Genomic DNA, 13,675 nt, shown 5'->3' on the forward strand with positions numbered 1-13,675 from the left:
AAAGGAAGTCACTCTCTGATTAGACTCAAAATTGTGCCCCCCCCACAAGAATACGTAAATGTTATTGTGTTCTTGTCCTCACATCAGTGATGGATGGATGAATGTAAAGTATTTACATGTCACTCTTCAGGTGAAGACCGTGGAAGAAAAAAAATTTTTAGCATTAGATCCATAACAGTGCCATTTAGCTTCCTGTACATAGAATGATTGAGTGTGGTTGACTTGCACCGCTACAGCAGGTGACTTAATAACATTTTCCAAGGTGGTATCTTATCGTTTGCCTGTAATATGCTCAAGGTACAAACTTTCTAGCTATACTCCCCGCTTCAAAAAAACTTCATCAGATACACTGAAACAGTTAAGTAGCCAGACCCTTATGTATATTCAGGGGGTGGGGGTGATGGGAATGGGTGATGGGCTGATAGGAGTGGTAAACCTGTTGATGACTGTTAACGACTGTTAATGACTGCAATTGGTCTGGGGGGGGAGCAAGGGCTGAGGCGCTAAGGAAAGCTTGATCATGTATAATGAGATCTCACGAAAGCTCATACCAAAATAAAAACTTAGTTGGTCTTTAAGGTGCTACTGAAGGAATTTTTTTATTTTGTTTCGACTCAGACCAACACGGCTACCTACCTGTAACTAGAACTTTAAGGAATGTATATGATCAACTAATTAAGTAATAAGAAAATTGGCAAACAGCTAACGAATTTGTTAATTGTCTTGTAAGCTCAAGTGCAGCATGGTGAGGATTTGAGGGGCTAGAAGCACATTTCTGGCTAGCAGGCCTTGTTACAAATTGCTAGAGCGCACTTTACATAGTTTAAAAGGGGGCTGAGGGCTCCCAGCAACCAGCTAATGATCAGGATAGCCACACTCCCTCTCCTTTTAAGGCAATAAAGCTTTAAGTGTCATTTCCTCCTTCAGGCCTCCATACTACTCAGTGTGTCTACCTAGCACCAAAATTGTGCTCCCATTTCCTGTTCTGATCACCTATTTTGAGAATCTGGGCAAGATAATGGGGTCAGGTAAAAAGACAGCTGCCTGTCCGCAGCCCTCCCAAACCCTACAGATAGAGTTGAATCTCGCACTTCCTTTTGCAACCCAAGCTGCAACTACTCCTGTGATTTTTTTTTTAATATTATTATTCCTGCTAACAAAACCTGGTGATTAAGCCAGGAAACTAACAAAGAGTTTTCCTTCCACCTTAACCTTGCCCACAATCCTTTAACAAATTAATTAATCCTAATGAATTAACACTTCATTTATTTAAACGTGCTACAGTTCATGAATTAAATTTTCATGCAGTGATTAAAGGCTGTTAAAATATGCATGATTTCGTTAAAATTTTATAATAAATCAGCGCAATGTGTTACATGACAAGGCAACTATTTCCCGGTCTCTTCTCTTCTCTCTCTCCCCCCCCCTCCTGAATGTGCTCGGATTTGCACAGATAGGAGAAAGGAAGGAGGCGGGGGTGCGTTGGGACTGGAGAGCAGCTAATTCGGTCTGGATTATTTTTATTTTTATTATTTATTTGGCAAGCCCAAACTTCTCGGATGGCGTTTGCATTTTAACTCCTAATCGATCTCCTCCCTTCCAGCCCTTCCCCCTCCTTTTTTGAATGTGACGCAGTGTGATTTAGATACTCCGAGGAGGAGGAGGAGGAGGAGGAGGAGGAGGAGGAGGAGGAGGAGGAGGAGGAGGAGGAGGAGGAGAAGAAGAAGAAGAAGAAGAAGAAGAAGAAGAAGAAGAAGAAGAAGAAGAAGAAGAAGAAGAAGAAGAAGAAGAAGAAGAAGAAGAAGAAGAAGAAGAAGAAGAAGAAGAAGAAGAAGAAGACTCTACCAGGAAAGGAAGGAGGAAAGTCCAGAAAGTGAAACTGACCAGAGTTGAACTAGGATGGTTGAATTTAGAATGTCATGCGCGTTTGCATTTGCAAGGCACAATCACTGGACCTTTGAAATTCAGCATTCTAGAAGGCTGTAGGCAAAAGCTTCATACGTGTCTGCAACATTCAGAGATGGCTTCCACGCCTTAGTGAGTGGGCCGTCAAGGGCTCTGTTCACACAGCCAAAGCAATTGGTCAAGGACGCAGCAATGGTGAAGAGACATCCAGCGAATCTGCGTGCATGAACTAGCTCTTGGTTTAAACCAGGCATCCCCAAACTGCGGCCCTCCAGATGTTTTGGCCTACAAATCCCATGATCCCTAGCTAACAGGAGCAGTGGTCAGGGATGATGGGGACTGTAGTCCAAAACATCTGGAGAGCCGAAGTTTGGGGGTGCCTGTTTAAACTCAAATTTTGGAGGTTCCTCGCGTAACGTGGGAATGGGCTCCATTTAAAAGTTTGCTTCTTGCGGTGGGAGGGAAGTTCTTTCTGCGCGGTGAGATCCGCAATGCCCCATCCACGCATCCAAGCTATTCTCTCGGCCTTGCAGTGGCTAGGGAATGACTAGACACGCACGTGTGGACCCAGCCCAAGGTGCGAATTGATTTCTACCGAAATAAGACTGAAATAGCTGCAGGACTCCCCGTGCGGCAATCAGTAGTGCGTGCAGGCCGGTGCTGTGCGTGTGCACTGACTCAGAAGTAAATCTCGGCGAGAGAAGTAAATCCTGGGCGGGAGGACATGTACAGGAATGCGTTTTCAGCCTAAAAAGTGCTTGTGCGTGTGTTTAGGATCCACTTACTCAGGGAGACGAATAAGCGGGTGATCTTTGGACGCCCCTCCCCAGTCGCCTCCACCCAGCCAGCCTCGCTGCTGTCCTCTCCTCCCCTAAGGGGACAAGGGGAGGCTGCCTTGGGACCTGCAATCACAATCGAGCTTTTCCATATTTAATATGACAACATTCTACACTTTGGCTGCAAAAGCAATCATTGCAGCTCGCGCGCCACTTAATTAGCAGGGCCTTTTGCTGTTGTCAGGGAAAGTCCTCATTAGGACATGGAAAGACTTTTTGCGCACTCAACCACGCGGATTTGTTTTAAGGTCGATGGGCGAGTTCCCTTCCCGACGGCAGCACCTCTCGATCCTGAAAAGGGGGAGGCCGGCTGCTCTTCGGTGGCAGCGCTTGCCATCCTCCAGCACGCTTGAGGACAAGGATGGGGCACCTATGGCCGCCCAGATGTGCTTGGACCCATCATCCCTGGCAACTGCCCCTGCTCTCTAGGGTTTATGGAAATCTAAGTCCAACCACAGCCAGAGAACCACACAAGTCTGCTCTAATGCGTTTTCTCAACTGTTGTTGGACTACAACTCCCATCATCCTTAACTAGCAGGACCAGTGGTCAGGGATGATGGGAACTGTAGTCCAAGAACAGCTGGAGACCCAAGTTTGAGGAACGCTGCATCCCATATCCCAAAACTTGCAGAAGACTGGTTCTCGAACGGTGGGCTTGCACCTGTGAAGAGTTGGCAGTTGGGGAGGCAAGGAAAATGAAGAGAGCGATCTACAAGATCAGTACTTGGCTCAAACCAAAGGACAAAAAAGGACGCAATCCAAATTCGAGGATAAGTGAGATTTCCGAGTAGAGGTGTTTAGGCGGAAAAAGTGACGCGAAAAACTGCCTTAAGACTTTGGGGTTTATTTTGGAGTTAGGCATGCTTAGGACTGAGCTGCAACATTCGCACAACCGAGCTGTGGGTGGCGCACACACGTGTAATGTCACACTGCTAAATAAGTCTGGCTGTCTTACTCCCTGGTTATGATGCAAAGAGGCGAAGAGAGTGGCGCAAACCGGATGTATTTGGACGGGGGCCGTAAAACCTCAAGATCAACTGAAAAGCACGTACCGTTCAAATTCAAGGGCTTTACCTCGAAGTAAAGATGTATTACCTCGGGGTGAAAAATGGGTATTTTCATTACTGGATAAATGCTGAGACGAAATCAATATGGGCTAAAGCCCATGGCGAGACATAGGAGCCAACTCCTAGGGGCCGAGGGGTCTTCGGTCCCCCCAAGAAAATATTTGAGGGCCCGCAAAGTTGATGGGCATTGTCATTCAAATAGTGTCCGTGCACCGCGTCAAGTGATCGATTATGCGAGGCGGGGCTTACCTGGGGGCCCCCTCCAATATTTTATTCATCTTGGCACCCCTGCCTCTGTGATTATCATAGTCCATAATACTAGGAAGGAAAGTGGGGTTTCCTTCTTTTTGGGATCGAGGATTTTCATGGGGCCTTCCAACAGGAAATCGAACTACTGTATCTTGGGTTCCACATAGCAAGTGCTTTATTTTTTCCTCCGAACAAGCGAGACAACACGAGGCTAATTTAAGATCTTTTTTTCTGCCCCCAGTTTGTTTGTTTTAAAGGGAATCTTCCTACTTTTTCGTGTGTGTGCAAGAGAAAGAAAGTGCTGGAGGTGAGCTTCTGCGCCACGACTGTTAGACCAAACGCACTTGTCTCCCTCTGGTTTTATTGAGTGGTCATTTAAAAAAAAAGAAGAAAAAAGATCAGGAGTACAGCCGCGTGTCTCCAATGGGCTTTAGGTCCTCCAAGCTGGAGTGTTTATAGCCATCAGTATTCATGAGCATGGGGGAAAGCGCCCATTAGGAATAACAGCGAGTATTAAAATATATTAGGAGGCCCGTGGGAGAGGCGGTCTGCAGGTCAGCCAAGTTCCTGGAGGGGAAGAAAGCGCTTTGTGTGTGAGTTGTGCAGAAAGCGGTCTCTGGTCCAGACGAGAGCAACGACCCAACATCTATCCAGCCTCTCAGTCCCTTTCCAGCAGAGAAAGGCAGAGCAGCTGGTTTCTGGAAATGCGGGGACAGGTCCTGTTTCTTCCTCTCCACCCTAACCCCTTTGGAAACAAACGGCTGGCCTGACCTCAGTGGGGAAAGATCAAATGCTCAGAAACGCAGCCGGTGAATCCTGATCGACAGGGGTGATGATGGGCCTCGGGCGCGTTCTCAGGACCGCGTGTCACGGATTAGCCAACTTTTACTGTAACTTCGCGCAACTGGCAAGCAAAACCTCTCCGAGAGGAAACTTTGGGCTCCTCCACTACAAGGCTATACTCGTGTCTACAGAGGAGCACGCCCCATTGAATTCAGTAGGACTTACTCTCAGGTCATGTGGTCGAAGGTGTGCCACCCAAGCCAGGCTGATAGATGAAGACTGCATTCTACGTTGCGTGTAGGAACTAGGTGTCAGAAGTAATTCTCGATTACTTCCTCTTTCTCCCTTGTCTCTTTTCCCTTGTTTGTTTGTTTGTTTGTTTGCTTGCTTGCTAGAATGTAAACCCGCGAGTAGGGAGTGTCTTGTTTTGATCTCGTGTAAACGGCTCTAGGAGACTTTTTCGGCTGCACAGAGGGGTAAAAATGCTCAAAATAAAATAAGGGGGGGGGGACGTACATCTCTATGGCCTCGCACCTCCAAGGTGGGATCTTTGCCACCCTCTTCTCCTAACATGGAGATTCTTTCTGTGTCATCTGACAAGAAACACGGATACAAATAAGTCGTCTTCATATAATTTGTAGCGTACGCTACAAAAAAAAAATCTCATCTGATATCAGCTAGGAAAGGGGCGAGAGAAGAGGTTGATTATGGAAAGACCTTGCTGTAGGAAGAAAAGACACACACACACACACACACACACACACACACTCCGGCTTCTGTTGAGTAGAAAAGGTCTTTGACAAAGAATTATGTGTAAGTGGAAAGGCTGTCTAAAGTTACAAGAAGGCAAATTGATCGAAGGGAGCCACTTGGTTGTTGTTATAGCTGTCCCTTATAGGCAAGTGGTTTGGGGATAGGCGATGGAGGGGCCGGAGGGGGAGCTGTCCAGCACTGAGAATTCCTGAAAAGCCTTGCAGTATGCCTTGTGAGGGGAAGAAGAAGAAGAAGAAGAAGAAGAAGAAGAAGAAGAAGAAGAAGAAGAAGAAGAAGAAGAAGAAGAAGAAGAAGAAGAAGAAGAAGAAGAAGAAGAAGAAGAAGAAGAAACAACATTTGTACAGCGCTTACTAAAAAGTTTCACATACATTATGTAGTAGTAGGTCTTTCCTTGGAAAATCCAATGGCATGTTTTCGGTAGGGTTGAACGTAGGGTTCAGAAGACAGAGATATCCTATGATCCAAACCAGGCATAGGCAACCTTGGCTCTCCAGATGTTTTGGAACTACAACTCCCATGATCCCTGACCACTGGCCCTGTTAGCTAGGGATCATGGGAGTTATAGTTCCAAAACATCTGGAGAGCCAAAGTTGCCTATGCCTGATCCAAACCAAGACAAAAACAAAAACTTCATCTATAGCGAGGGAAAGAATACAAATTTAATGAATGAACCTAAGGACATGCTTCTTATCTTGCAAATACTCCCCCAGAGGCAGCTTCCGCTTTGTCTTCGCGCACACACACACACACACACACACACACACAAACTTAGCAGGTTTTCTTTTCTGTAATCTCTGTGCCACGACTAAATTCTCTGCATCCTCTGAACACGGGACCCCCTTCCCCTCTTTTTTTTAGAACAGTAAAGGCTTTACACCCAACGTTTCCCAACCGCGTTGCCCAACTCAAGATCAAGAGTCATGTCCCAGAAGTGATTCAGATCCACAAGGTCTACTGGAAAAGCTTTTGATCTGCGGGAAAGACAGTCTAAGGCGGCCATCCTCTGCAAACTTAACTGGGAGCAAGTCCCATAACTGAACTGAATGGGGCTTGCTCCTGCCTAGATATGCACAGGTTGGCACTGTGTGTGGGGATTCTTTTGAAAAGAGTACATGCCCCGGAAGGCAGCAGTTGTGTGTCCAAAGAACTTCCACCAGAGTTAATACTTCACGTCTGTCTTTCCCCTTAACACTTCTGTCTTCACCCTTAAGATTCCGCAAGGCGAACAATTTGACTGAGCCATTTTGCCTCTGTGGTGTGCCCAGCAAGCTCTCTGGCTTTCCAGATCTCTCCAAGGACCCCCGCCAAGCGGTCAGGAAAACCCCAACATTACACTTGGTGAATGGATCCCTTACAACTCAGCCTGTTCCAAACTATCGACTGAGGCATAATTTGTGCATCAAGGCTCCGAAGACGAGGCACCTCGAGCCAGTACCAAGCAGACGTCTCTAATAAGAGAACAATAATTAGCCATCATATAGGAGAATCAGCAAGATAAATAATGCCAGCCCTCCATGCACAGCAGATCAGAATGTTTGAGTTCCCAGGACATATTTCACCGAGATAAATTTGAATATAGGAACCCCACGGGACACATTCAAGGATGGAGACAGAAATTAATGAGCGCTATAGCCTCTCTGGCTGCGGGAGAAAACAGGGGGAAGGCGCATGATGGAAAATGTGGGTTTTTGTGGCGGTTGGGTGTGTGTGTACACAAATCTCGGCGCCAGGAACATGCGGCTCGCCCATTGCTCCTGGAGGAGGACTCGAGGCGGGGGACTCAGATTCCTTGCTGAAGACCCGCCGCCGACGCCTCCGTCTCAAATTATTTTATATATCTGTTTTGTGTTATTACTCAGAGGCAAGGCTGGTTTTACAGCCTGCGGTGGAATTCTGCTGAGATAAAGTGGGGGTGGGGGTGTTACAGCTTGTAGAGTCCGTTCTTTCTTGGGGTGCTTGTGGTGTAGTGGGGGCGGAGACCCCATTTAAACGTCTGAGCAAGCCACCAAGAAGAACAATTTGCACCAGCCTGCCTTTCTGTCACTCCGGAAAGTCGTCGCCACTGTTTTAAGGTCCTTTGCTTAGAATATAGCGTAGGAGGTGGAGAACCTGTCTAAGCGATGGAGTCAGGTTCAGATCCGTTTGCAGACTTAGCTTACCAAGACCGCCTTCGCGCCCGCCCAGCCTCAGCTTTTCTTCCACGGGAATGGAGATAATATAGGGGCTGGCCTCGCAGGTACGTTGTAAGGCTGCATGAAGCAAAAATGGCCTTAGGGGCAGTACTCTACATGAATAAATCACGTGGCAACAGTAGCGGAAGCGAAACCGGGAATTGGGGTGGGTGAGTTGACAACGACAAGAAAAATCCTAAACACACGTACACACCCCATTCATTGCAGTTGAATTTGCTTCCAAATAAGCGTGCTCCCGAGGAACAGACCCTTTCCCCCTCTCTCCAGTCCTGTTCTCCATTAACACCTTCCTTCCTTCCTTCCTTAACGCTCCCTGGGAGTAAGCAAACTCCCTTTGTAAACGTGCAGGAGAGTGGGTCTTTTTTCGAATCAGTCTGTCTGGACTCCCGGGTTCAATTGAGCCGTCTGCACTGTCAGAGCCGTGTCATTGCCCCGCACCAAGCAAGCACCATCCGAGGGGCAGGAGTGGACGCTCAGCACCCAGGTGATGCCACGTGGGTCTGAATGCACATGGAGATCAATGAGGTTGAGGTCCTTCAGACACACATACACACAAGCGAGGGTGTGTGTGAAACCTTCTAGGAAAATCGTTCCAAACAGGAATCTATTGATTTCCTAAAGCAGCCTGCATTTGGGCTGAGTGACTCGGTGACTAGCAAATGACATTATTACAGATGAGAAGGAGTCTCTTCGAAGAGCCATGCCCTTCTGTCGCCGCCCAAAGCCCAAAGAGACAAATAACATCTACAGAAATGCTGCAAAGTCTCCTTTTTTTCAAGGAATCCTTTTAAAGAAATGAGCAGCAGCAGCAAATAATAATAATTCCCAATGCGCAACGACAACCCAGCTAAACATAGACCCCTGAACTCCAGCTGATTTAGCTAACCCGATCCTGTCGGCTTGATGATATGGCAGAAGGAAAACCCTACCGACTTCTTTGTGAAGTGTGGGTTGTATACATTACTACATGAAGTCCCCCTGACCCCATCGGAGAATGAGGGCTCTCCGTCTTACAGTCCCAGCCCAGCTAAACACGTTCGCCGGGAAGCAGACCCCACTGATTTCAACGGAACTTACTTCCAGAATTGCTTGTTTTAGGAAGGGAGGTGGTGGGGACGACGACGGGACAATCGTTTTGTGGAAGGCGATGGAGCCAGTTCGGCTTACCCTTCCAGCGCTTCTTTCCGCGGGGGCGAGTTGTGGATCGGGCAGGACGGGCCCAGCGAAATAGGGCCACCAGGACGACTCGCCTCCAGCAAAAGATAACTTAAAGAACACAACCATGCTTTGACCACATTCACACAACCTATTGCTACTACAACGACACAGTTAATGGCTGGTTTGGCCAACAATGTCCAGGAAACGGACAAATCGCAAACCGAAAACAAAAAAACGCAGTTCTGCGAGAAGCCTGCCGCTGCTTTTAAACCAGGAGAGCGAGAAAAGGTATCCAAACGCGCTAACCCAGCTCTCAGCCGCTGCTTTGCATCTCTTCTGGCGCTAGTAAAAGACATGCTTCGTCCTAATGGATTCTATGGGCGGGCGGGCGCGTGCACACATACACACAACCGGGCGCGCGGCGCCTAGACCCCCCCTCCCCCGCACACATCAGCACATCTGTCCGTGTGCCAGCGGCACACGTGTCGGAGCTCCAGGTGTAACAGCAGCTGCCTTGGCCTTTGTCACCGGAGCGGCAGACTCCGGCTCTCCGGTTAGACGTGAGCAGGAAGATGCGACTGCGGGGGCGGGGGGAGGAGGAGAGAAGGAGGGAGGGAAGGAGGGAGGGAGCGTGCAGAGGAAGGAGGAGGAGAGAGCGAGCGGCCAGTCTATCAAAACTGGCGTCGCCAGTTCTCGCGAGAGGGAGAGCCGGTCGGGGAGCCACGGGATGTGGGGCTCAGGTGTAAGGCGAGCGCATCTCCTGCCAGCCTTGGGATAGAGCAGGCAGATAAGTCAGACGGCGAGGCTTGCAGGGAGGCTTGGCGTGCGCGCTCCCGGGGAGCTCCAAGCGCCAGCAGCCTCGGATGCGCCGCCGCCGCCTCGTTGAGCTCCGGCGCTAGGAGAGCTCTTTTCTCCCCGCACGCTTGCGGCGCCTTGGGTGGATTTCGGGGTTGTTGTTTTTCCTTTCTCTCTCTTTTTTTCTACTTCTTCCCTCTTTTCGTTTTTGGTTGTTGTTCCACCGCAAGCCTTCAAGATGATGTCCATGAACAGCAAGCAGCCGCACTTCGCCATGCACCCCAGCCTCCCCGAGCACAAGTACCCGTCGCTGCACTCCAGCTCCGAAGCAATAAGGAGAGCGTGTCTTCCAACTCCGCCGGTAAGGGACCCTCCGCCAGCCGGGCTTCCCCGCTCGCCCTCCCGGCGCCTTGCCTCCCGCTCCCCCCCCCCTCCCGCTCAGTCTCTCTCTCTCTTGCATGGATCCAGCCGCGTCCCCTCCCTCTCTCCCCTTCTCTGCAGATCCAGGGTTAAAAACGGGGGTTCGCGCGGCTTCCCTCCAGCTCTGGATCACTTTGGCTCCCGGGTCCTAGCTGGAACTCGATCTCCCCGCTCCCCACGAAAGGAATGTGCTCGTGTGTGTGTGTGTGTGTGTGTGTGTGTGTGTGAGAGAGAGAGAGAGAGAGAGAGAGAGAGACCCGGCGGCCCCAGCTGACAGCGGCTGAGCTCCCTTCTGTCCCTTCTCCCTCGCTCGGACACTTTCTCTCACTCCTGCATCCGCCGCCCCTGACGCGGCCTCGGATTCCCCCACTTGCCACCCTTCTCCTCGGGCAATTGCATTTATATATATATATATTAAAAACTTCTCGGCGTTCCTGTTGCTTAACGTCTCTTCCCCCCCCCCTCCGCCAATTCCCTTCTTCTGATCTTCCCATTCATCTCCCCCCTCCCCACCGCGCCTCCCCCTCAATGCTGTCCCAACATGACCACCCTTCTCTCTCCGCTGCCCCCAATTACATTCCTATGCTCTCCTGTTTCTTCCTTCTGTGCACCGCCTCTTTCCCCTCTCCTTGCCTTCCTCTTCCGTTCCTCCTTCCCCTACTTTCTCTCCGACCTGCTCACCCCTCTCCAATACATTGACGAACAACTTTTCCTTTAATCCCATTCCTCCTTTCTTCTGCACCATTCCATTTTTAATTTTTTTTTCTCCTTCCTTGATTTCAACCTGACCATTGTTTCCCTCCTTTCCCCCCTTTCCCCTGCTTCCTCTTCTTTTTCTTCTGCTCTGTGTTTTGGCGCTAATTTTTTCTCTCTCTTTTCCCCCCATGGCATTTTTCCTCCGTCCCTTCCCTTTTCCCCCTCGCTCCCCTTTCCCTTCCCGGCCCCGTTGCTCCCTCTCCGCCTCGTTTCTTCCCCTGTCGCTTGCAGCTGCAGAGCAACATCTTCGCCAGCCTGGACGAGACGCTGCTGGCGAGGGCCGAGGCTTTGGCGGCGGTCGACATCGCCGTGTCGCAGGGCAAGAGCCACCCGTTCAAACCCGACGCCACCTACCACACCATGAACAGCGTGCCGTGCACCTCCACGTCGACGGTGCCGTTGGGTCACCACCATCACCACCACCATCACCACCACCACCAAGCGCTGGAGCCCGGCGACCTGCTGGAGCACATCACTTCCCCCTCGCTGGCGCTCATGACCGGCGGCGGAGGACACGACGGGGCGGGCGGCGGCGGAGGTGGAGGCGGCGGCGGAGGAGGAGGTGGAGGCGGCGGCGGAGGTGGGGGCCTCATCTCCACCTCGGCGCATCCGCACGCGCACATGCACGGCCTGAGCCACTTGGCGCACCCGGCGGCCGCCATGAACATGCCGTCGGGGCTGCCGCACCCGGGGCTGGTGGCGGCGCACCACGGCGGCAGCGCGGCCGGCCAGGCAGCGGCGGCTGCGGCTGCGGCAGTAGGCGCCGCTGGCCTGGCGTCCATCTGCGACTCGGACACGGACCCTCGCGAGCTGGAGGCGTTCGCCGAGCGCTTCAAGCAGCGGCGCATCAAGCTGGGCGTCACGCAAGCCGACGTGGGCTCTGCGCTGGCGAACCTGAAGATCCCCGGCGTGGGATCTCTGAGCCAGAGCACCATCTGCCGCTTCGAGTCGCTCACGCTGTCTCACAACAACATGATCGCGCTCAAGCCCATCCTGCAGGCCTGGCTGGAGGAGGCCGAGGGCGCGCAGCGCGAGAAAATGAACAAGCCCGAGCTTTTCAACGGGGGCGAGAAGAAGCGCAAGCGGACTTCCATCGCGGCGCCGGAGAAGCGCTCCCTCGAGGCTTACTTCGCCGTGCAGCCGCGGCCTTCGTCCGAGAAGATCGCGGCCATCGCAGAGAAACTGGACCTCAAAAAGAACGTGGTGAGGGTTTGGTTTTGCAACCAGAGACAGAAGCAAAAGAGAATGAAATTCTCCGCCACCTACTGAAAAAAAAACAATTAAAAAAAAACATAGACGGACAAAAAGACACACAGACAGATACAGACACACACGCAGAGAGAGAAAGACAAAAAAATAACTGGCCGCCTCTCCGATCCCACCCAAGCAAATAATAATAATAATTAAAAAATCAACCTTTGACCTAAGACAAAAGGCCCTCGCAGTCAAAATTCCCCCAGAGAAAGGAGAGGGAGAGAGGGAGGAGACGCGCTTTGGGGGAGGGGGTTTCGTTTGTTTTGTAGAAGGCAAAAGGCAAGGGAGCGTGGAGAGGGGCTGAGTTGGGGGACCCCACGGACTTCTCGTTTGGACTAGAGACTCTTGGGAGGAGGCGACCGCTTAGGGACTGACCGAGGACCAATGGAGGGGGGGCGGGAGGGGAGGGGGACACAAATCAAACGAAAAGCGAGTCGCTTCAGGGAAACGAAGCATTCCGAAAATAAGCTCAAACACGTGTGTGCGTCTAAAAGGCTGGGGCGTGGGGGAGGGGTCGTGGGGAGAGCGAGAGTTCACTTCTTGAGTGTGATCCCTTTGGAAAGCGAAGGCGAATTGTAGCCTAAGCCCATGCACATACCGTAGATGTTCTGCAGACAGGAGAGCGCGCGCACGAGCCCACCCAGAAGGATTTGTACAAAATCGCCGATTGGAAGCAGGAGGGCAAAGAGCGCAGAAACCCAAGCTGGGGGTGGGGGTGGGGTTGGAGATGTGCTGCTCATGGCGTGTTTGTTTTCGTCCTGCATTTTTGCTTTTCGTTGACCCCCCCACCCCCCGCGTCCCTGTCCCTCCTTCCACAAATTGTTTATTTATTTGAAGCTATTTTTCTTTCCTTTTTTTAACGAAGTTGACCGATGTGGATAGCTCCATGTTCTTGGGATTGCAGGCGACTTGGGGGGGGGGGGCTGCGGTTAGGCGAGGAGAAGTGGTTAGCAAGGAGAGTCCTCCTGGATTATTGGTGGTGTTTGTCGTGAGGAATTATGCCCAAAGAGCGTCTCCGTTTCAGAAGCTACAACCTCCCCTCCCTGCCCCGCGAAAGTTGGGGGGGGAGGGGAAATCATAAAGTTGTTTTACTTCGTTGTATTTTCTGTTGGAAACAAGCAGCGTACAAATCAGAAGTGGTGGCCCATTCGCTTTTATTTATTCCCCTTCCCTTTCAGGCACCCGGGTAGATACGTAGCACCAAAAAAAAACAAAAACAAAACTGTGTTCCCACGACCTTTCTGTTACCTGGTGTTGGGAAGCGGGTTCGTTTGAATGGGCGTTTTAGCATCACCTTAACCCACCGGTCAATTTAGCTTCCTGCAGGTACAGAAAGTCCTGCCTTGGGTTTGTTTGTTTTTTCCTGAAAACCACTGCGCCCTTCCTTGCATATTCGCAAGTCCAGTGAGATTTACTTCCGAGTTAAGGGTGCAGAGGTTTCCACTGAAAGAGGTTTTTCTTTTTAACCCAGGAAGGGAACCGAACT

The 13,675-nt window shown here is 50.8% G+C and overlaps 1 protein-coding gene across 3 annotated transcripts; it reads left to right on the forward strand.

The window, feature by feature from the left end:
• The first annotated feature begins 9,997 nt into the window (after positions 1-9,997).
• Positions 9,998-12,495, forward strand: POU4F1 (POU class 4 homeobox 1). 3 transcript variants are annotated; one of them, XM_088668981.1, is made up of 3 exons: positions 9,998-10,120; positions 11,167-11,449; positions 11,531-12,495. In XM_088668981.1, the coding sequence occupies exons 1-3, from the start codon at positions 9,998-10,000 to the stop codon at positions 12,202-12,204; spliced, it is 1,080 nt and encodes a 359-aa protein (XP_088525107.1). In that variant the 3' UTR covers positions 12,205-12,495. The 3 variants fall into 3 exon arrangements, with proteins under 3 accessions (XP_088525107.1, XP_034971828.1, XP_034971826.1); XM_035115937.3 differs by having other exon boundaries at positions 11,167-11,437; positions 11,504-12,495; XM_035115935.3 differs by having other exon boundaries at positions 11,167-12,495.
• Positions 12,496-13,675: the final 1,180 nt, after the last annotated feature.

Source organism: Zootoca vivipara, chromosome 4, assembly GCF_965207765.1.
Source record: "Zootoca vivipara chromosome 4, rZooViv2.hap1.1, whole genome shotgun sequence".
Lineage (NCBI taxonomy): Eukaryota > Metazoa > Chordata > Lepidosauria > Squamata > Lacertidae > Zootoca > Zootoca vivipara.

What these genes read in the sequence shown, in the direction of transcription:
- POU4F1 (XM_035115935.3), top strand. Translation starts at nt 9,998, where the DNA reads ATGATGTCCATGAACAGCAAGCAGCCGCACTTCGCCATGCACCCCAGC. An exon ending in CGTGTCTTCCAACTCCGCCG is followed by an intron (nt 10,121 to 11,166) that starts GTAAGGGACCCT and finishes TGTCGCTTGCAG; the next exon opens with CTGCAGAGCAACATCTTCGC.